We start from the raw sequence: 23,503 nt of genomic DNA on the forward strand, positions 1-23,503 counted from the left end.
GAACTCAGGATTATGCTTATCAGAAACTATTTAATAATATCCCTTGTCATCTAAACCACAAAAAATATTTAGAGGGGAAAAGGGAGAGGACACCAAACAGCCCAATGTAGACTGAACATGCTCAGAAGCCACTGCATGCTTACTGAGTATTGTGGGAAAGTGGGAAACTGAATGGGAGGGTGGATGGAATGTATTATCCTGAACAGCTTTTTGTTTTAGGGCCAACTTGTATTACACAATTTTGAAATCCGTGCTTGTATAACCAGCTGAATGCACAGTATCATGCCTAATAAAATGGATTAGAAAAAGACATACTGTAGCTCCAATTAGTACCAGCACTAAAGAAGAATGTAATGTGCTTGTTGTGGGTGCAGGTGAGTTACTTGTGCTGGAGAGTGTGCCTATCACATTGTTGGAACAGGTGCAGGGTGTTCCTTTCAGTCCTATAATCTCTGGCAACAATGACCAGGTTAGCATAGATGTGCACAGCTCATTTCATTAGGGTGTGCACCTTAAAGAACCTAATAGGAGTAGAGGAGGAGAATCCACACTTTCTTGCCCTCCACCACTACTCCAATTGGGCCCTTAAGGTCCCAATTGGTGCAGTGGGGGGGGGAGAGAAATTATCCTTTCCCCTCTTGCACTCCCAATTAGAACAGTGGAGTGGGCAGGAAAGCTCATTTTCCAGGGCCTCTGGAAAGTTCATTGTTCCCCCAGGGATGCCAATGGTACTTTCCTGTCCTCCTTAAAAGCAGTGGAGGAGGGAAAGCAGAGACAGCCCCAGGAAATTAGGATGTGCAGGGGCACACCCAGAACATCCTTTGTAAGACAGCGTTTCTTTAGTTGCAGCTGATGTGCCAGCTGAGCCCTCTTGTAGACAGTCAACATCTTGCTACATTTATGTGTTTCTAATTCTAACCTCAAGCATTAACACCTCTAATGTTCTGTGCAAGGAGCTGCTCTTGGAAATGCTTTTAAAAAAATCTCCTACTCATAATTTCATGGGTGTTAAGAAGAACTGACATAAACTCACTCCTCCAGACTCGCAGCCAGATTCTGGTGCTACTTTAGACCTTGTGCAGTCTTTCACTCCCTGGGTCTGATATACATAGGTTTAGGTCTCTTTATGATCAAATATTTCCGTATTATATTAAACCTGTTCTTCTTGTTGTTTCATTCCTGGATGCTCCAATATATATTTTGAATATTTCTGTCTACGGACAATAGTGGCATTGTACCACTACTATCAGAATTATTTGTATTAGGTCTGCATGGACTGAGAAGAGGATGCTGCACATATGTATTGTGATATTTGAGAGACTTTCTTTTTCCACTACCCCATATACTTAAGACAGCTCAGTTTATTCAACTGAATTAAGCAAATCTGTCACCAGGTGCAATCAACAGTGTGATCCTATGTGTGTCCAGTCAGAAATAAGCTGCCCTGTGTTCAGTGGGACTTATTCCCACTGAAGCGTTTCAAGGATTGAAGTTTAAGAATATCAACTATTTAACAAAATACAATTGATTGTACAAACATAGTAAAATCAATAATAAAATTTACCATCAGTGCCTTAGCTTATTAAACATAAAGTTGTTGTAGCCAAAACATTATGAAGACGCTTCTTATGGTGCATCACACATTTATTTTATATGGTAAGTCATATCCTGTAATTAGAAATACACTTAAAATCTCTTACAATGGTAGTAAAAAATACACAATTTCTATTAAAGAAACGATCAATGCCGTGTGTTTGTGTGGGAATCACAAAATGCAGATTCAAATGCATTAAAAGCAGGTAATGGCTTCCACAAAAGGTAAAAAAGTAAATACTAGGGGTGTGATCCGCTCCGATTAGGAGCGCGTAGAAGCAGTAGCGGATTGGCCTGCTCCGCCTTACCCAGAGGCGGAGTAGGAGCGGACCGCGGACCCCTAGAAGCAAGGCGAAGAGAAGCGACCATTTTTCAGAGCTCCTAGTTCAGGCGGAGCGCTCCGGTCGCCATCTTGAAAACATTTCGCCCATAGGATTGCATTGTGGCAAATAATCATGCATAACTAGGTTGTTTTTGAAGCTATCGTTCTGGAAATTCTTGTGCTCAGAGAGTCGTGGATGGGGGTCATTTTGAGACCACTCTCACCTCTCTGCGTCGTGTGGGTCGCGTGCTATATTTTTTTGAAAATCGGGTCAACCGCGCGGCTCAAACGGCGTTTTCGGCTTTTCGACCATAGGATTGCATTGAGGGAAAGAATCGGGGATAACTGGGGGGGGTTAAGCTATCGTTCTGAAAATTCTTGTGCACAGAGAGTCGTGGATGGGGGTCATTTTGAGACTACTCTCAACTTTCTGCGTCGTACGGGTCGCGCGCTAGAAGTTTTTAAAAAATTGGCGGGAAAAATACCTTTTTCAAAGGGCTGAGGGGCAGAGTCAGCTCCCGGTCATGATGATCCCAAAGTTAGAGGAGGGCATAGGCAAAACAGGTAACTTGGGATTCTGGGAAACTTCTCTTTCTTCATCTGAACGGGCTTTTCCCCGTGTTTTTTAACACAGTAGCCCCACCAAATGCACAAACACAACCTGAAATCATATACTAAGCCAAGAATAAGAGATAGAAACACAGCACTGCTCCCCACCCTAACTTTGGGGAACAACTGAAAAGATGTGGTGCAAGGGGATGAGCTCCCCTAGGGCATCTCATTGTGGACGTGCCCCCACTCTCTCCTGCACTGGAAGGCCATTAGAGCCTTCCAAAGAGAGTAAAACGGTGGAGCAATGCCTATCATGAGTTGAAGTGAATGTTCACTTTTTAGTGGTGGAGCGATGCCTGTTATGAGTTGAAGTGAGCGTTTACTTCTTAATCTCAGAGCTGTTGGTGGCTGTCTTGAGTTGAACTGGCAGCTGCTTCCCCCTCCCCCGGGCACGTCCCCCTATTGCTGGTAAAAGACAGATATAGCATTTAAAAAAAAAAAATCTTCTTGCTGTTTATTGAGCAACACTGCTGCTTTTAATTCCACCCCTCCTTTGTTTATTTATTGATTTATTCCATTTTATATGCATTACTGGCTTATCCTTGGCTCACTTCCTTATGCCCCCAGAAATGCCAGCTGCATGCCTGCCTGCCTTCCCTCCCTCCTCCCCTGCCCACCTCGCAGGGAGGTTGTGTGTGTGTGGCTTTGACTCAGGGGAGAAGTCCTTCCTGCGCTCACTTGGAGTTTTGGAAGTTCCAAATTTTGCAGGTTTAAGCCCCGCCAAAAAACAGGGGATGATGGGACTGCCTTGAGTCTCGGCATGCGGCGTATGTATCCCTGGATAAGCTTTCATGGTGGCGAGTTTGAGGTTTCTAACGTGCAAATTGACGGAGCTATGGAAAGGGGTGTGAATGGGGTGCCCGATTTTCAAAAATTCCCCAAAAATCAGGGGATGATGGGATTGCTTTGAAACTTGGCGTGCGTGTGTATACCCCCATGAGGTGTCATGGTGCCAAATGTGAGGTTTCTAACTTGAACAGAAAAAAAGTTGTATAATTTTTTAGCTTTCAATGCAAGCCTATGGGGGGGGGGGAAACGGAGCTCCGGATCCGGATCCGGAGCTCCGAGCGGAGCGGAGCGGAAGTGGGTGGAGCGGGGGCGGGGCGGAGCGGCCCGATCCGGAAAATGGCGGATCTGCAAGTGAAGCGGAGTGGGGGGTCCGTGCACACCCCTAGTAAATACTACAGTGATTAGATAGATTGATAGATAGATAGATAGATAGATAGATAGATAGATAGATAGATGCAATATTCGGATGTCCCTCTGTGGCCTTTAGATTTTGCAACCACAGACTTGTGTATTAAAAAAGGAAGTAAGAAATGTAGCCGCTTGTTTAAACACTAGACAAATGGAAGATTGTGCTTTCTCCAGAGAAGGAATCTGAAAAACATCTTTGACAAATTGAATAGGACCTGCTGGGAGGAAAAGCACAAACAGACTCAAATGCCACCTATTAAATTTTGCATGTAATTGGAGAAAATTTCCCAATCTTAATTGGGATCTATTTTCTTTTAGTAATGTGGTGTAATGTAACATTTTAAGCATAATGTCACATCTTTTCTCCATAGCATCAAGTAGGCATGTGCTCCGCTCCGATTAGAAGCGCAGAAGCAGGAGCGAATTGGCCTGCTCCGCCTTGCCCAGAGGCAGAGTAGAAGCGGACCGCGGACCCCTAGAAGCAAAGTGAAGAGAAGCGGCCATTTTCGGAGCGCTCCGGTTTCCACGGTCCGCTTCTATCGCCATCTTGAAACATTTCGCCCATAGGATTCCATTGCGGAAAAGAAAGGGGGATAACTGTGTTGTTTTTGATGCTATCTTTCTGAAAATTCTTGTGCTTAGAGAGTCGTGGATGGGGGTCATTTTGAGCATACTCTCAGCTCTCTGCGTGGTGCAGTTCACGTGCTATATTTTTTAAAAAATCGGGTCAACAAACAGGGACAGCGCGGGTAAACCGGCAGTTTGGTGGGTTTTTTTGTGTGTTTTTTTGAAGCGATGACAGGCACATTCAACTCCCAATCCTGATGAGAATTGATCACCTCATGAAGCATCCTCCAATCCCAGCGTTGGAGTGGGGACTAAGGCAGAGCCACCCTGAGATCTTTCTGCTTTGTGTCTCTTTGTGGGTTGGCGTTCATGGAGAGAGGAGTTAATTATAGGTGCTGCTGCTGTGTTTGGACTTTGGAGATAGATTAGGATTTAGCTTGGCACGTGTGTGTGTGTTTGTTTGCTTCTTTCTGACTTTTTGCTTAGTTTGCTCTGTGTTTTTCCCTTACTTTGATTTAGTATAAACTTTATTTTTAAATTTTGGAGTGTGTGTTTCTTTGTTAGTTTGGTTGTCGCCCCCCCCCTCCCCTCTCTTAAAGCCTGACTGTGTTTCATCTTCCTTCTTCCTTCTATATACAAAAAAATACCCCAAAAAATTATTCTCTATTTCTTCTCTCTGTTACTTGGACTCTGTGTGTGACTATGTTATTGTGTGAGTGTGCTGTGTGCACTGCTTGTGAAGTGCAACAGCCACAGATTGAGCATTTCAAATCCTGTTTGGGCAAAGCATACACAAACTTCTTGTGCCATTTCCCTACATATAGTATATTCTTATACATATTATTATATTCTTATACATATTATTCTTAGTATTAATATTTTATTCTTATACATATTATTAGTAGTATTAGTATATTCTTATAGATATCATTAGTAGTATTAGTATAATATCATCATGAGAAGAGGGAGCAGGCGCATGTCTGTGGCGGGGCGTGCTGAAAGCAGTGGTCAAGGCAAGGGTCAGGCTGGCACCAGTAAGCAGGCTGCCTCTCCTGCTGTGAAAATCAAATGGGCAACTCCTTGGCTGGCTGCTCCAAACAGAAGAAGGAGAAGCAGCAGGCAGAGTCACTTTCTTCTGCAACTTCTGCCCGGCGTTCTCTTTCTGAGGGTGGGAATGGGAAAAATGCCCCTTTGCAAGAGGCACGTGGCAGCAGTGCCATTAGAGGAGGAGGAGGACTATCCCCAACTCCTTCATTATCCTTTGAGCCCATGAGCCCGCTGATGGACCTGTCTCCAGACCTCCTAAAAGAGGTTTTTCTCAGCACAGTGGAGGGGGAGGAGGAGGCGGTGGTCCTCCAGGATGTGGGTGCTGAGGAGGAGCAGCAGCAGGCCGAGGTTCTCTCCCCAGTCTCATCCCACACCTCTTCCGCTGCAACCCCTGTTTCTGTGGCAACACCAGAGAGCTCAGGCAGGCAATTGGTGGTGTCACAACGGAAGCGAAAGACAAGTATAGTGTGGGACCACTTTGAGTTGGGAGCGGATCCCCGTTTTGCTGTCTGTCGCCACTGCAAACTCACCCTAAGCAGGGGTTCATCTACAGGGCATTATGGAACCAGCAGCATGAAGATGCATCTTCAGAGGCAGCACCAGTCAATCTTGCTGGGGAAAGAGGCGGGCAAGGCGACTGGTTCCAGGGGAAAGCCGAAGGCTGCTGCTGGCACTGCCACTCTAAGCACTCCATCTCCCATCCCCACAAGGGTTAGGCAGGCAACCCTGCAGGACAAGGGGTGGGGGAAGTATGGACCCACAAGATGGGGTTTTCCAATGCCCACCAAGATCACCACGTCAATCGGTGAGATGGTGGCATTGGATGACCAGCCATTCAGCCTCGTCGACAACGCAGGCTTCAAGAGGCTGATGGCGCTTGTGGTGCCATACTATAAGCTGCCGTGTCGCACCACCCTGAGCAGGCGGGTGGTGCCTTCCCTGTACCGTTCCTGCAGGGAGTTAGTGCTGGGTCGTCTGTGCCAGGCAGAGGCACGGATGGTGCACTTCACCTCGGACATTTGGTCCAGCGAGGGCGGAGTGCACGCTTACCTGTCCCTGACGGCTCACTGGTGGGCAGCCGTGGGGCAGGAAGCATCATTCAGCACTAGAGGGACTGGCAAGGAGGGCTACTGCTGGGCCCTCCTCCATACGCAAGTGATGGACCAGTCCCACACGGCAGGGGAGATTACAGAGGCCATGAACCGCATGGTGGATGGGTGGCTAGCTGGGCAGAAGGTCACCCACGGTTACATGGTCATGGACGGGGGAGCCAACATGGTGAAGGCGGTGCGCGACGGCGGATTCGAGGGCGTCCGCTGCATCCGCACATCTTGAACCTGGTGGTGAGGGATGGCCTTGGGATTGGCAGCAAGGCCAACCTCGGTCCCCTGTCCGGTATCCGTAACCTCCTGGAGAGCTGCAGAAAGGTGGCAGGGCATTTCCACCACAGCGTCAAGGGCAGTCGCTTGCTGCAGGAGAAGCAGGAGGAGTTGAATTTCCCGCAGCACAGGCTAGTGCAAGACATGGTGTCACGCTGGAACTCCACCTACCTGATGCTGGAGCGTATGGTGAAGCAACAGCGTGCCATCCATGACTTGTTCAGGGTCAGGGACATGGGCGTCCACCCATCCCTGTGCAAGCAGCAGTGGGACGCCATGTCCCAGCTGGTGGCGGTCCTCCAGCCATTCCTTGAGGCCACCGAGACCCTGAGCACTAGCTCTGCCCTCCTCAGCCAGGTGATCCCTGTATGCAGGCATCTCCAGAAACAGATGGGCGAGTTTCTGGAGTACAAGGATCCCGTCACCGGCAGGCGCTTCGAGCCCGAGGTACGCGAAGTGGTGACTAGGCTGAGGGACGGCCTGACGTGGAGGCTGGAGCCCATCCAAACAGACAGGGTCCACATGTTTGTTTATTTATTTATTTATTTATTACATTTCTATACCGCCTAATAGCCGGAGCTCTCTGGGCGGTTCACAAAAATGTTGGCAGCCATGTTGGCAGCCATGTTGGCAGCCATGTGTGACCCTCGTGTGAAGGATGGGCTTTGTGGGCCAAATACCAGGCAGCACTGGGTGGAAATGCCGGTGGGTGAAGTGCGGGCAGCACGGACCAAGAGTGTAGGGCAGAGTGAGGCAGAGGAGCTGGCCGCCACTCCCCGCAGCGTCAGCAGCAGCAGCACCAGCAGCAGCCTCACCTGCATCCTCCCAGCAGGAGCACAGGCCAGGGGTTTTGGGCAGAGGCTCTGCACACCATGGTTGGGCAGTGACCCTCCCCAGCCACCGGCCAGGATGATGCTGCAACCGCCGTGCAGCGTTACCTGGCAGAGCCCATGGAGGACTGCTCCATGGACCCCCTGGCCTACTGGTCATCCCGCTTTCAGATTTGGCCGGACCTGTCGCGGGTGGCCATGGATCGACTCAGCTGCCCACCCACCAGTGTTCCAAGTGAGAGGGTGTTCTCTATAGCAGGCGACATAGTGACCCCTCACCGCTCTCGCTTGGAGCCGGACTTGGTGGAGCAGCTGGTCTTTCTGAAGGGCAATCTGCCCCTGCTGGGATACCCCACCCTCAAGCCCTCGTGGGAGTGACAGGCAGGCTCCCCTCCCTTTAATTCCACCCCTCCTTCGGTTAGCAGGCAGACTACAGTTCAGGCAGGCAGGCTTTTTCTTCTTCTTCTTCTTCTTCTTCTTCTTCTTCTTCTTCTTCTTCTTCTTCTTCTTATTATTATTATTATTATTATTATGTGGCTGTGTTTCAGTTCACAACATCAACTCTGAATCATTCGATTCGTCTCTCTCAGTAAGGTCATGCCTTCTTCGCCTTACATACAGGCAGGCAGGCTGTAGTCCTTCTACAATTCAGTTCACTCCGTCAAATTCAGGCTATCTCTTCCTTACTACCACAGTAGACGACGTAGCAGGCACTGCCAGGCTGAATCTTCCCCTAAAGAAGAATACTTCCTGCCTGGTGGGCATCATGAGCCTCTACAAAAGCTGTAGGCAGAGTTTGTCACCGTCCGTCCGTGTGTGTGTGACTGTGTGAGGGCAAAGCACCACAATGGATTTCATTTCATTTCTGTGGCGTCTGGTACAGCTTAGTAAACTCATCCGGATAGTTTTCCACCCAGTTCCAAAAGACTCCATGATTGACTGCACGTTTTTGGGTGAGGTGCAAGCAGGGGGCAAGGCAATGCCTGGCACCACCACCACTAGCCAGGCTGCTTCAGCAGTCCACGGGTCGCCCTTTGGAGTGCCCTGGGAGTGGAAGACGTACTCCCTGATCCAGAAGTATGGTTTTGAGAAGCAAGCTGTAACTTCAACTCATGAGCCTCTGTGCAAAAGCTGTCATTGTGTGTGTGGTTGTGTGTGTGACTGCGGCTGCCTGTCTCGCTGTGAAAATGAAACAGGAGAGTCCTCGCCTTTGAGAAGCTCACTCACACTGCAACTCATGGAAGTCATTGACTTCAGCACAGCCACTACTGTGGAGGCGGTGGTCCTCCAGGATGTGGGTGATGAGGAGCAGCAGCTGGCCAAGGCTCTCTCTGCAGTCTCATCCCACCCCTCTTCCTCCTCCCCTGTAACCCCTCTTTGAGAAGCAAGCTGTCACTTAAACTCATGGACTTCCCCTCTGAGAAAAAGCTAAGATCCAGTAATGCACTGGTCGTCCGTGGGACAGCTCTCGTATGAGAAGCTGCAGTGCATACGCACCAGTGCCATGGCTTTGAGAAGCCGAGACCTGTCCCAGCCACCGGGAACAGGAGGAAAACTCCAGCAGTCCACGGGTTGCCCTTTGGAAGGTTCTGGCTGAGGCTTGGTTTTTCCATGTCATCCAACACTTCCACTTTACATCCAGCAGCAACGTTAATGCTCCAAGCCTGCACACAAATCTTCCACACTCAAAGTAACTGCTTCAATAAGTACTAGCTCCTTTTTGCCTGCTTGCCTGCCCGCCTGCCTGCCCATGCCTGCCTGCCTGTCTGCCTGCCCATGCCCGCCTGCCTGGGAGCCGTCCTTGTGAGGTAGCTGGATCTGCTGGGACTCACTCCCCCAGAGATCTATGGCATACCTGTGCAAGGTACCAGCTCCTTTGTGCCCACCGACCCATGCCTGCCTGTGCCTGCCTGCCTGCCCATGCCCGCCTGCCTGGGAGCCATCCTTGTGTGGTAGCTGGATCTGCTAGGACTCACTCCCCCAGAGATCTATGGCATACCTGTGCAAGGTACCAGCTCCTTTGTGACCACCGGCCCATGCCTGCCCGCCCGCCCGCCCGCCTACATGCATGCCTGCCTGCCCATGCCCGCCTGCCTGCCTTCCTGCCTGCTGTACTCCAGGAGTCCACCAATCTCCCGTAGCACAGCCACTTCGTGCATACGGACAGTTTAAGTTTTCTGAGAAGTGAGCTCTCACTTCAACTCATGACAGTCATCGACTTCACCACAGCCACTTCGTGGTGGATGCTGTGTTCCTCCAGGATGTGGGTGAGGATTAGTCGCAGCAGCTGGTCGAGCTTCTCTCCCCAGTGTTGTCCCACCCCTCTTCTGCTGTAACCCCCTCTTTGAGAAGCAAGCTGTCACTTGAACTCATGGACTTCCTCTATGTGCGTGAGCTAAGCTCCAGCAGTCCACCGATCTCCAGTAGCACAGCCACTTCATGCGTACAGACAGTTTAAGTTTTCTGAGAAGTGAGCTCTCACTTCAACTCATGACAGCCATTGACTTCACCACAACCACTACTGTGGATGCTGTGGTCCTCCAGGATGTGGGTGAGGATTAGTAGCAGCAGCTGGTCGAGCTTCTCTCCCCAGTGTTGTCCCACCCCTCTTCCGCTGTAACCCCCTCTTTGAGAAGCAACCTCTCACTTCAACTCATTGTCTTCCCCTATGTGCGGGAGGTACTCCAGTAGTCCACCGATCTCCCGTAGCACAGCCACTTAGTGCGCATGGACAGTTTAAGTTTTCTGAGAAGTGAGCTCTCACTTCAACTCCTCTTGTAGTGCACCGAGTTGAGCACAGCCACTACAGTGGATGCGCCTGCCCGCCTGCCTGGGAGCCGTCCTTGTGAGATAGCTGGATCTGCTGGGACTGACTCCCCCGCAGATCTATGGCTTACTTGTGCAAGGTACCAGCTTTTCTGGGCCCGCCAACCCATGCCTGCCTGCCTGCCTGCCTGCCTGCTTTCCCCCACCCAGGGTGCTACTGTAGTGGGGCATCTGCCAGGACTGACTCCTCGCCTGCTCTGCCTGCCTCTCTGCCTGCCTGGTGCCTGGGAGATGGGCTTTGCCGTTCGTGCCCAGCGCCCTCTGGCACGCTTGCTCCCAGTCGTCCTCCTCTGTGCCCCTCAATGCGTAACTACTGGCTTAGAAAGAAACAACCAGCCATCTTTGCCTCACTTCCTCTTTGCGCCCGCTTATGGGTTGGTTTGCTATGCGTTAGTGCTCAAGCCACCCTTGCGGCACTACAATGCATGCTGCCTGCCTGCCTTTCCTCCCTTCTCTCCTTCCCGCCTTGCAGGGATGGTGTCTTGCTTTGACTCAGGGGAGAAGTCCTTCCTGCGCTCACTTAGACTTTATCAAGTTCAAAAATCTATTTTTCAAGTGTGGAAGAAGATTTAGGGTTATCTCATGGCATGTTGGGATTTCCTTGGAACTGGCCGCATTGAGCTATCTGCATTGCAACTTTAAATCCCTGACATACTGGAGTGTCGGATTTTCAAAACTTCCCCTAACATCAGGGGATGATGGGATTGGCTTGAAACTTGGCGTCCATGTGGACACATGGGTAAGCTGTCATGGGACCAAAGGATAGGTTTCTGATGTGCAAATTGACGTAGTTGTAGAATGGGACTTGATTTGGGGTGAGTTAAAAGGTTTAAGCCCCGCCAAAAATCAGGGGATGATGGGATTGCCTTGAGTCTGGGCGTCCATGTGGACACATGGATTAGCTATCATGGTGGTGAGTTTGAGGTTTCTAACATGCAAATTGACGGAGCTATAGAAAGGGGTGTGAATGGGGTGCCCGATTTTCAAAAATTCCCCCAAAATCAGGGGGTTATGGGATTCCCTTGAAACTCGGCGTCCATGTGGATAAACTATCATGGTGCCGAGTTTGAGGTTTCTAACGTGCAAATTGACGGAGCTTTCGAAAGGGGTGTGAATTAGGTTTATGGGTGGTGCATTAGAGGTTAGAGCCCCGCCAAAAATCAGGGGATGATGGGATTGCCTTGAGTCTGGGCATCCATGTGGACACATGGATAAGCTATCATGGTGGCGAGTTTGAGGTTTTTAACGTGCAAATTGATGGCGCTATCGAAAGGGGTGTGAATGGGGTGCCCGATTTTCAAAAATTCCCCAAAAACCAGGGGATGATGGGATTCCCTTGAAACTTATGGGGAAACATAAGGAAGGGTGGAAGAGGGAATATTCCAGGAGAATGAAGTAGGAATCTGAGGCCGTTGCTAGACGGGGCTGTAGCGCACATTACATACCATCGTCGTCTTTACAGATCCACATGATGTTCACCGGGATCCGTGTTCATCCTGTGGTGAAACCTCTGTTTTCCCGTCATTTATGAAACGGCTTTAAGTGCGGCTTTTTCTGTCGGTGCGTGCTAATTTCGATACGGGAGGCAGAGGTGTGGGACGAAATGAGGTCATCGCAGTTTCTGGGGAGGTCAGCACTGGTCAGGAAAAGGTATGCTAAGGGGAGTGGTCAGCGGCTTCGGTCAAACCTCCTCCGCCTTTTGCGCCCCGTGCGCAGCTGTGGCAGTGGCGCAGCGGCTTTTTTTTAACCAAATGGGTCCGCTTTGCGCACAAATGGAGGACCGAAAAAGTGTCTGCTGAGTGGTTGGGGTGTGTGTGGTGGATGTGTGGGTTATGTGCAGCTCGGTACCTCTGTGTGGGTGACTTTTCGGGAAGGCGGGCATCCAACTGTAATGGGAAGTTGGTGACCTGTCGCGGTGGGCAGCCACAGGTACTGTCCTCATCCCAGTGGTTTATGCTGCACGGATGATGTAAAGGCGAGCGGGGAATGATGGGCACAGTAGAGGCATGCAGGGCTGTGTGCCTATTGGTGTGGGTACGCGGCAGCTGGCTGTAAGGGGGCAACAAGTGAGGGTGGGCGGCCATCTTGCATCAGTCACGCAGCGGCAGGCAAAAGGTCAGGGAACAATCAGCTCGGAGGGGGGATCTGCCTTTGCACTGTGCCAATACACTCCCATATCCTACAGACTGCATTTCCTGGCGGTCAGGGAACCCTCAGCCCAGGGGGGACGACCTGCCCTTGGGCTCCTTTGCACTGTGTCAATACACTCCCATATCCTACCGACTGCATTTCCTGGCGGGGGGGGAGTGACGGTGGTTTCGAACCTCCACTGGTGCGGAAACTGATGAGCCCCCCTTCTTTCTGCTAAAGATGCCAATGAGCAGGGTTTGCCCTTTGGGGTAGACTCAGGAAGACTAGACGTCGTGCAGTTTGAATGCATTTTATTGAATACATGTGGTGCGAAGGATGTTGGGATGGGGGGGGAAGGGCACAGGGCTGGTCGTCGCCGGCAAACCTCAGAGGCGTGATGGGATGCAAAGGCACAGAGTGCCCATGCAGACGGCTGTCCTTGGATCACAATATGTCTGTCATCACCCACAAAAGGAAATGGCAGCATCCCTGCCTTGTCAATGTTGCCGCTCAACAATGCCACTCGTTCCCATCCTCCTGCCACCGCTTGCTATGCCCCCTGTGGGTCCTCCCCCAATCCCAATTGGCTCCCCTGTGCCCAGCCTGAGGGGGTTGCGGCATTGAACAACAGAAGCAGCGCCACTTCAGCCGCTGTTGCCACCGTCACAGCTGTGGGCGCCGCCGCCGATCTACACGAATTGTACTCTTTCGTACTTGCATAAATTGTGCGGCGGGCGAAAAAATCCCCAGAAATCAGGCCAGTGTGGCTGCGCATGCCGTGCTCGACCTGACAACACCACAACCGGAGCAAACTCCTGCAACCACCACCCTCCAACACCGGGATAATCCTCACAAGGTGTGGACCATGAGGCATCACACCTAAACAGGGGCCATAGTTCAATATGGCAGAGCTCATCCTTTGCATGCAGAAGGTCCCAGATTCAGGCCCTTGCTGCTCCAGGTTGGGCGAGGGAAGAATCCAGCCTGAAACCCAGAAGTTTACAGCCAGTCAGGGTCAACAATACTGTGCTAGATGGACCAATGTTCTAAGTAACTATAAGGCAGCTTCCAATATTCCTATATTCCTAAAGGAAAACTGGGAGAGAGAAGGCAGAGAGGAGACATGCTGCACTTGGCCCAAGCTGCAGAGATGAGGATGTAAGGAAGGCTGGTGTTCGTGTATAAGATTGAAATAATCTGATTTGTTTGATTGCCACATTTCTGTTTTGTATTTTGAACCAATTTGCAGATAGCAAAGCAATATGGAAATATTTCCTGTTTGTGGCTAGGACATCAGCCTGTGATAATTGTGTCTGGATTCCAAGCTCTGAAAGAAGTGCTGGTCAACCATGAAGAAGCATTCTCTGATCGACCATCATCTCATTTCGTAAAAGCTGTAGGAAGAGAAAGGGGTAAGTTGGGAAGGGTCAAATCTTGTACCGCTAATTTTTTCTAGAGAAAACCCTATGAAGTTTCAGTATACTGGCGATATCATAAGCAGGTGAAATCAGGAAATAGCAATTCAAATGTATTTACAGTTGTTAAGAGGATTGAGACAGGATTTGGCAGGAGGGATGGCCTGGGCACCTGGGACATCCTTCTCTTCCTCCTCCTTCCTTGCTAGCACAACTGCCACTGCAATAGCATGGACAGGAAGAGGAAAATGAAGTGCCCTCCTCCTCCTACCAGCCTGGCTACCATGTCAGTGTCGGGGGGGGGGGAAGAGTGCCTACCCCAGAGAGCTGCCCTGTCCCCTAACTGAGCCGCCAATATACACATAAGGGAACTCAGTTACTTCTGCAATAGACAACTTGCACAAATGATCCCCTTAAGGCAGTGATATATGCAATGGATGGCTCAATTGGTGCCCACCACAACCAGACAGACGTGGCTCCATCTATCCCTAGTTTGAAGAGAGATCAAGGAAGCAGAGCTCAGAACTGGGAAAAGACAGAAGACTTCTAGTTTGAGAGGACCTTGCTGGCAAAAAGTCTTCAAGACAGAGATGGTGTCTCAGGAGAGCAGGAGGGTGTGAGATTATGGTGGAGCTTCAAGCAGGCAACATAACCCAGCACCAGAAGGATTGATGCAGAGGTCTGACCAGAGGGGATTTCAAGGAAAGGAATCACATTAGAAGACAGAAGAATCAGAAAGAGGAAGAGGAAGACTGCTGTACAGCCTTGATTTCTGGCTGTGTGGGATTGGGTAGGGTGGGGTTCAGGGGAGAAACCTGAGTGCTCATTAGCCTGGGGAAGACTCTCTTACATATTATAAAAAGTAACCAAGCCTATTTAAAAAAATCTCAGCCTATTATTCATAAAGTGATACATACCCCTGTGTAAATCATTCCTTTAATTTGTATAATAATCTTCTTAATTTTTAAAATGTCTCTCTAGTTGTATCAATCACATGCCTACACCTTAGAAACTGGGAAGCTGAATTTGTATAAGCAAAAGAGTTTTAGCATTAGTTGAACTTTTTATAAGCACCATTCCTTTACTGTGAGATTTACTATGGGGCTTTATTAAAACTGTGGCTGGGAGTTCCATAGATCCAAGTCTCAAAGTTTTGGAATGGATACACAAGTTGTTCTGCTGCAGAAGAAAGCAGTGTTGTCAGTGGTATCAGTAACTGTACTAGATGGATTCTGCCTCAGCAATACAGTTCTTAGTTGCTAAAAGAATGGGCCGCCTTTGGATGCACGGGCCTGATCTCCAGCAGATGTTGACTTTTCTAGGCTGGCAACGTCATGATTTTAACATGCAGTTTGTGAGTAGCAATTTCTCATTCGTTCTTGATGGCTTCAGGTATTATACTTTCAAACGGCCACACCTGGAAACAGCAGAGACGGTTTGCTCTATTGACTCTGCGGAAGCTGGGTCTGGGGAAGAAAGGCATGGAGCACCAAATACAAGAGGAGGCCCAGCAGCTGGTGGAGACTTTTGCACGTGCAAAGGGTATGTAATGCTAGGAAATGATGCCGACATGTGTCCCAATGTGCAGAAATCTTTTTGTGCTCTGTATACTTGAATGCAATTTCACACATGTTACTTGATTTCTAATGCAAAAATACATTGCCGTAAATCCCTATTGCCTCCTATGCACCACTATGAAATCCCACTCTGGGTATTAATAGGAGATGCTGGATTAATATCAATATGCCTCCATTTTCAGGGCAGCCACTTGACCCTTCCTTGCCCATCACCAATGCAGTCTCCAACGTGATTTGTGCTGTGACATTTGGACACCGGTTTTCTCTTCAAGATGAAAAATTCCAGAAACTAGTTGAAGCTGTTGATGTTGGCTTAAAATTTATATTCAGCAGCTTTCATATTGTGAGTAGGCTTTTTCTTTCTTACTGACTTAGGCCTCAGCTAGACCTATAGTGTCTAGCATGATGGGGGGGGTGAGAATCTCATGCTATTTTTTCGGGCTGTGATCCGCTCGTCTTCAGTTCGGAGAAGCAACAGTGAACCGAGGTGATCCGCCTCCACTACAGGCAGAGGAGAAGCGAATTGGGGGGCTAGCGGAGCATGGCGAAGAGAAGCGACCACAAGCGAATTGCTTCTCTTTTCGTGGAGCGCTCCATCCGCCATTTTGGATATTTTCCCCCCATAGGATTGCATTGCGGAAAAGATTAGCGGATAACTTTTTGTTTTTCAAGCTACCTCCTTGAATCTCGCTGTGCTTAGAGAGTCATGGGTGGAGGATATTTTATGCCTAATTTCAGCACTTTGCGTGCTGCAGTTTGCTTGCTATAATTTTTTTTTAAAATAGGGTAAAAATGGGAGAGTTACCTTTTTTTGAAGTGCTGAGAAGCAGATTCAACTCCCAATCATGATCACCTGACGTAGCATCCTCCGATCCCAAAGTTGGAGCGGAGGATAAGCAAAATGAAATACTTAGTAACTTGGGATACTGGGAAACTTTTCTTTCTTAGTCTCTGAACGGACTTTTCCGGTGTTTTTTGAAACAGTAGCTATTATTATTATTATTATTATTATTATTATTATTATTATTTATTTATTTATTTATTTATATAGCACCATCAATGTACATGGTGCTGTACAGATACGCACAAACACAACCTGAAATCATATACTAAGCAAATAAATAACAGATAGGAAAAACAGCAGTATTACCCACCCTAACCTTGGTGAACAACTGAATAGATGTAGTGCAAGGGGATGAGGTCCCCTAGGGCATGTGGACATGCTCAGTGCACACTCCTGCCCTTGGAGGGTCATCAGAGCCCTCCAAAGATTAACCAGTGGAAGAAGCTACTGCCTGTCATGAGTTGAAGTGTAAGTTAGCTTCTTAAAGACTGGTCCCTAGACAGGGCCAGTCAAATGGGCATAGTACCCCCTCCCCCTGGGCACGTCCACTTTTCTCTTACTGGTAAAAGACAGACATAAACTTTTTTTTAAAAAAAATATTCCTTTTGTTGTTGTGATTCAGCAATACTGCTGCTTTTAATTCCACCCCTCCTTTGTTTGGTTATTTATTTATTACATTTATTATACACCCATAACCCAAGCTCTCCTGGCTTTCCCTCTTCAGTTAAATCAGGCAGGCTTTCATTGTGGTTCAACTCTTTATTGTTGTGTTTAGTATTAGTATTAGTATTAGTATTAATTAGTAGTGCTATTATTAACATTATTAACGGCTGTGATCACAGTGCAGTCAATCAACTCTGAAGCAAGGATCACAAAGCTGTACACTTATCCTACTAGACCGCTAGTTATGGGATGCAAAAGAAACGGCATCTCTCTGTGCTGATCCCACCTCACAGGGACGGTTTGCATCACTGGCTTTGAAACAATCCCTTGCTCATTTCCTTGTGCCCCAGAAATGTCTGATACATGCCTGCTTTCCTGCCCCAGCCTGGGTGCTGTTGTGGTGGGGTATCTGCTGGGACTTACTTCCCCATGGATCTATGGCATAGTCGTACATCTCTGCCTGCCTCTCTGCCCGCCTGGTGTCTGGGAGATGTACTATTATTTATTTATTTATTTATTTATTTATATATCACCATCAATGTACATGGTGCTGTACAGAGTAAAACAGTAAATAGCAATACCCTGCCGCATAGGCTTACTACATATTGGGCTTTGTGGTTCAATCCCACAAACTTCTGGCATACTTGCTCCCAGTGCTGCCTGTCCTCCTCTGTGCCCACCTTGCAGGGATAGTTTGTTTGTTTCTTGCTTTGACTCAGGGAGGGTATCCTTCTGTGTGATAAAAGGTAGCTGCATTGCACACTCTTGGTATGTGTGTACATTTTTGGAAGTATTTCACCTGAGATGAAGATCCTTATTTAGGAAAAAAAATCTTGTTTCCCCCAAATCATCTGTGCTATTGATTGCTATGGGCAAGCAGTTTGCAATGCATCCCTATGGGCAGGTATGGTTTCCTTATGGGCATACTGTTCTTTGTGGAGGATATTTCATATATTCCCCCAAAATCAGTGGGGCCTCAGATTTCCTTCCAACTAGGCATGAAGGTGGATACATGGATAAGCTGTCATGGTGGCGATTTTGAGGTTTCTAACATGAAAACTGACAGAGTTCTAGCATTGGATTTGAATTGGGGGTGTGCTAAAAGCGGTAAAATCACAAAAAATCAGGGGATGATGGGATTTACTTGAAGCTTGCCATGAATGTGGATCTAGATGGCATCTGTGATGGTGCCCACTTTCACATTTGTATCTGTAAAAATGTCAGAGTAAATCCCATTTCTGAAAATGGGGTATCGGATTTTCAAAAATTCCCCGAAAATCAGGGGATGCTTGGATTTGTTTGAGGCATGGCATGAATGTGTATACATGGATAAGGTCTCATGGTGCCAATTTTGAGGTTTCTAACATTAACAGAAAAAAGTTATAGGCATTTGGATTTCAATGCAAGTCTATTGGGGGGATCGGAGCTCCGATTCGGATCCGGAGCTCGGCAGTGAAGCGAAGCAGACTATTGGCGGAACGCTGCGGAGCGGAGTGGACCTGATCTGGAAGTTGCAAATCTGGAAGAGAAGCTGATCGGGGGTCCGTGCACAGCCCTACTATTTTTATCGTGAGATCTCCCCCTCTGTTTAAACATGGCGTACGATGGCCTCCAACGAACAGGATATTGCGGCTGCCTTTTTTTTAAAAAGCAGCAGAAGTGCATGAGCGTTGTAATGTTGGAGATTGGTCTGAACTGATTCATCCTTCCTTATGGGTTCACTGAACCTCTCCTCCCTGTGGTATCCCATTCTGCAGAGGATGAGCTGGAATAGAAGGGAGGGAAACCCAATTCAAATGGCGGAAGCAGATCACCTTTGCTGTAGCATCATTGTTGGTGGTGCCTGTGTGATGACTACCCTTCACTGGGTTTACTCTGGATCACTCTTCTTCTTTCTGGAACCCAAAGGACCTAGCTCAGGTGCCTTCATCAAGGGTTTGGGATGCTAAACTTTTATATTACACTTAACAACGTAGGCTTATGTAGTAGAACATCACATCAGAAGCATCGTTGTTGGTGCCTGCATTGGAGTTATGTTCTCTGGCAAACAAAAGGAGAAGAAAGAGGGTGGCCCTGTTCAGATGACATCCTAAGCCATAGTGGTTAAGCATTCTGCCCTAAACATTATGACTTAACATGTCATGTGAGCCATGACTTAGCATGTCGTGTAAACCATTCCTACCATGGTGGCTATGTAACTAAAGTTCAAACACACTCACTAACCCTTTGCTGCAAAAGGGTTAGCTGCTAAGGTAAGCAGCCCCCTCCTCTATACATATCAGTGAACCCTTTCACTTCTCCACCCCAGAATCTAGAGATTGTGGGTTTCAGAAGAAGATGCCAAATCCAGCATTTCAATAAATAAGAAATCAATGAAGGTGTCAGGCTTTAAGAATAAACCAGAGGATGATACTGCAGTGCTAATCCAAAGGGGTTGGCTTGTGTTACCCAGCCTCCCCCTTCATGTTGTCAGGATTTTGCTTATTTTCCTTCTAGTTGTATGAAATGTTCCCATGGATCATGAAGCATCTTCCAGGACCTCACAAAAAAGCCATTGCCGCCTTTGAATTGGTGCTTTCACATGCAAGGGAGGAGACAGAGAAGCACAAGGAGCAATCGTCCTTTCATGAGCCACGGGATTTCATAGATTTCTATCTACTTCAGATGGAGAAAGTAAGTCTATACTGAACTTGAAAACTTCTCATCCAAGTTCTCTTTATGTTTCCTCCTTTGAATATGACTCGTGTAAAGTATTTTTCTATTTTCTGCTATGTCTCAGGAGTCACCAGTAATTTCTTCTATGCCTCATATAATCTTTTCATTCTGTTGCCCTCCCCAAAATCACCCATTTTAAAATCAGGTACTAGCATGAGTTATAATCCAAATACGAGAGCATCCACTGAAATATCTATATATAAAAAAGAAAAGCAGATATTGTCATAACTCCCAAAATAATAGGTTTGCTGTTGCTGAGTGGAGACTTTTACACCAAGACTTTGCTTCTATACTAAAAAAATAACTCCGGATTAGGGCCCATTCCACACAAAAATACACATTGAGAAAACTAAAAAGATCATTTTTTTAACCCTCCAGATTGAGCAAAGTGATTATTTGATTATATTTTAATTCCACATTACTCCATGAAACTTATGTACATGCTCATCGTTTCAACTTATTCATTTTATTATTTTTATTTATGCATTATATTATTATTATTATTTCATTTGTATCTCACATTAATTCAAACAGTATAGAAGAATAAATAATTTCCACTGCAAAAAAATGTATTATATCGTTAACAAATATATGCCAGAAAAAAAATCTAATAAAACAAATAAATCTTTATGCAGATTTAGGCAAGTATAGCCCTCAAATGCTTTGATAAAAAGCAACATTTTAACTTTGTGCTGAAATAAAAGCAGTGTTTGTACCAGTTGAGTCTACAATGGGAGGGCATTCCACAACCCAGATGCCACAACAGCGAAGACCCTCTCCCATATTCCACCATAATGGATGCCTCACACTGCTGGGATGCAGAGGAAAGCTCCTCCGATTGATCTCAAATCTCCAGCAGGCTCTTCATGTGGAGTAGGCTGTGTCACTTGCTCAAGATCACCTATGCATCCACTGAATTTCATGGTTCTTAAGGAATTTGAACCTATCACTGAACTATCTATATCTAATAATTTAGCCATTATGTCACAATGGTTTTGCTGTATACATGGGAAAGTGTGAAAGAGCAATTAATCCAGATCAGCTGATCATGAAAGTAATCAGTAGTATCACAGCAGAGCTCAAGCACTGCCACAAATACACTGGCATGCCTAAATACCAATGAGATTATTGCTGCCTCCTATTAGAAAGGCAGCTAGTACAAAAAAGTCAAAACAGAACAAGTGCTTACAGTCCCACATGCATACAAAGGCTTAGCAAAAAAGGAGACCATTGCTTTCTTTAGTCAAGGAAAGAAAACAGTTTTACTAAGAAGTATTGTATTTTGACGGTTGCGAAACTTGGGGGGTATTCCATATAGAGTAAGACTGTGCACCCTGCTCGAACTGCTTCGGGTCTATCCGTCCCAACCCCAATCCAGTGCGGAACCAGATCCAGAGTGAGTTCCGGAGGGCTGGATCGAGATTCAGACCCCATTTTGACCCGCTTTCTCACTTACTTGCCTCTGCGGCAGACGGCAGAGGCAGGTAAGTGGGGAAGAGGGGACAAAATGGGGCCAAATAGGTCCTGCTCCCCCTTACCTGGCTTCACCATCCACCACTGCATGGATAGTGGTGGAGGTGGGTGGCGGAGCCAAGTAAGCCTCCCCTCCCACACTTACATGGCGCTGCTGGCGCTGCCATCGCTTGCAAAGCGGCTGAGCTGGGACCAGGTAAGCCCCCTCCCCCTGTCCCATTACCTACTCACCGACTGCAGCGGTGGCAGTGGAGCCAGGTATGCCCCCTCCCCCCCCCACTTACCTGTGTTCATAGCAGTCCAGATGGCGGCTTCAACTGCGGCCCAGGCCTCAAGGCAGAAACAAGCCACCTGTTTCCACCTTGAGGCTTGGGCCTCCGTTGAAGCTGCCGCCTGGACCATGATGGATGCAGGTAAGCCCCCTCCCCCTGCCCCCTTATCTGGCTCCACTGCCATCACCACATGGACCCTCCTCCCTCCCATTTACCTGCATCCATTTCAGTCCGGGCGGCGGCATCAAAAAAGGCCCAGTCCTCAAGGCAGAAACAGGCCACAGCCTGTTTCTGCCTTGAGGCCTGGGTATCACTTGGAGCTGCCGCCCATGCTGCAACAGATACAGGTAAGCCCCTCCCTCTTCCCCTTACCTGGCTCCGCCACCATTGCCACACGGACTGTGAGAGTGGTGGCGGCGCCATGTAAGCTTCCCTCGCCCCACCCACTTACCGTGTCCAGAGCTTCAGAACAGTTCAAATTGCATTGGACCATTTCGAACCGCTTTGCGCTGATCCAGACCTCCCCTGATCTGCTTCGGAATTGGGCTTCAGAGGTCCGAATTGGCCCGCTCTGATTCAGATTTGGGGATCCGAAATGGAGCAGAGCACAGCCCGAATATAAAGTTCCTCTATTATCTCTCCATGTAGAGAAGCACTGTTCATGTACAGGCAAAGATTCCGTCAAAGTCTTCTCTACTCTCCTGTAGACATCTTTGCCCACTAGTCTTGCCTTGTAGAGTTCTACTTCACCTTCTGCCCCTTGCTTTACATTAAAGACCAACTTGCATCCTAGGCTCCATGCAATGGTGATTGGTGGCCAATCTGAGTGACGGGGCAGGAAACAGGTTACCAGAGTCTAAACCAAGAGCATCATTGTTAATTGAGTAAGGGGTTCACCAGAGGTGGAACAGTCTACCATTCACCCACAGCCAGAAACCCTTACCACAGAAAGGAAGCACTCAGGCATATGAACCTCAAGTTTATAAGTGCAAATGAGGAATGGTTAAATCACACAACCATACAAAAGCACTCCTTTAGATCCACGTTCTCTTGTTCCAGTAGAGAATCAAGTGACTTTATGTTCACAAGTGCACAGGAAGATGGAAGGGAAGTCCCAAAAACACACAAAATCATGATGCTACTGACAATAATATCCTCAGAGCCACACAGCCAGGGATGTCTCTGTGCCATGATGGGCCCCAGGGCTAGCCATTGGTAGTGAGTCTTCTACTGTGGCCCAACACTGAACTTGCACGTGACATTTGTGCAAGGACACACTAGGGTCAAAGTACATTAACAATGCAAGAACATTTTTCGCTACATATTTTAATGGAAGCCATTTCCCATATTTTCCTGGAAGCTAAAGCCTTATGTCACTTCCATGGTAAAAAAAAAAACTCAAAAAGAAACACAGGCCAGATCTACCCCAAGCAGGATATGACACTTCAAAAACATTTGGAAACTGTATACGGAGTGTGTCCTGGGCCCCAACAGTGCTCACTACAGTTATAAACCGTTCTAAAGCAGTAGTGCAGATTTTGCCACAGTAGAAAGCACACAGATAAAGAAAAAATAAACACACACAGTAAAGAGCTTTCTTACAAACACACACACACACACACACAAATACACACACCTACACTCAAGAAAGAGATATAGGCCATAGCTAGACCTACCTTATAGTCCGTGACGGAGGAGGGAAGATCTCACATTGTGATTAACATGAGATCCCTCCTCCATTTACATGTGAGGGGCGATGCCCTCAGGAAGAGAGGCGTCGTGCCCACCATTTTTTATTTTTGAAGAGGAAGGAGCACGCGAATGGTTGTGCTCTAGGTAAGGTTTTTTTTGTTAAAAAATAACTATTTCCCCCACTCCCCCCACCAAAACCCCAATGGGCACAGCTCCTGGCTTTGCACGAGTAATCGCCAGAGCCAGGTCAAAACGTGGCAACGGGCCACATGTTCCACAGTCATGGCCTCAGCCCTAGACCGCAGAAAAAGTAGGCCCAAAGGGAGGGCTCTATCCCAGGGCAAGGGAG

The 23,503-nt window shown here is 47.8% G+C and overlaps 1 protein-coding gene across 1 annotated transcript in view; it reads left to right on the forward strand.

The window, feature by feature from the left end:
- Positions 1-23,503, forward strand: part of LOC134402414 (cytochrome P450 2J5-like) — a 44,290-nt gene that overhangs the window by 628 nt on the left and 20,159 nt on the right. The window contains exons 2-6 of the mRNA XM_063131844.1: positions 13,753-13,915; positions 15,311-15,460; positions 15,678-15,838; positions 19,499-19,675; positions 22,527-22,532. Coding sequence (XP_062987914.1) covers positions 13,753-13,915; positions 15,311-15,460; positions 15,678-15,838; positions 19,499-19,675; positions 22,527-22,532 — 657 coding nt within the window. The remainder of the gene's footprint in view (positions 1-13,752; positions 13,916-15,310; positions 15,461-15,677; positions 15,839-19,498; positions 19,676-22,526; positions 22,533-23,503) is intronic.

The sequence above is a fragment of the Elgaria multicarinata genome, chromosome 8 (genome assembly GCF_023053635.1).
Source record: "Elgaria multicarinata webbii isolate HBS135686 ecotype San Diego chromosome 8, rElgMul1.1.pri, whole genome shotgun sequence".
NCBI lineage: Eukaryota > Metazoa > Chordata > Lepidosauria > Squamata > Anguidae > Elgaria > Elgaria multicarinata.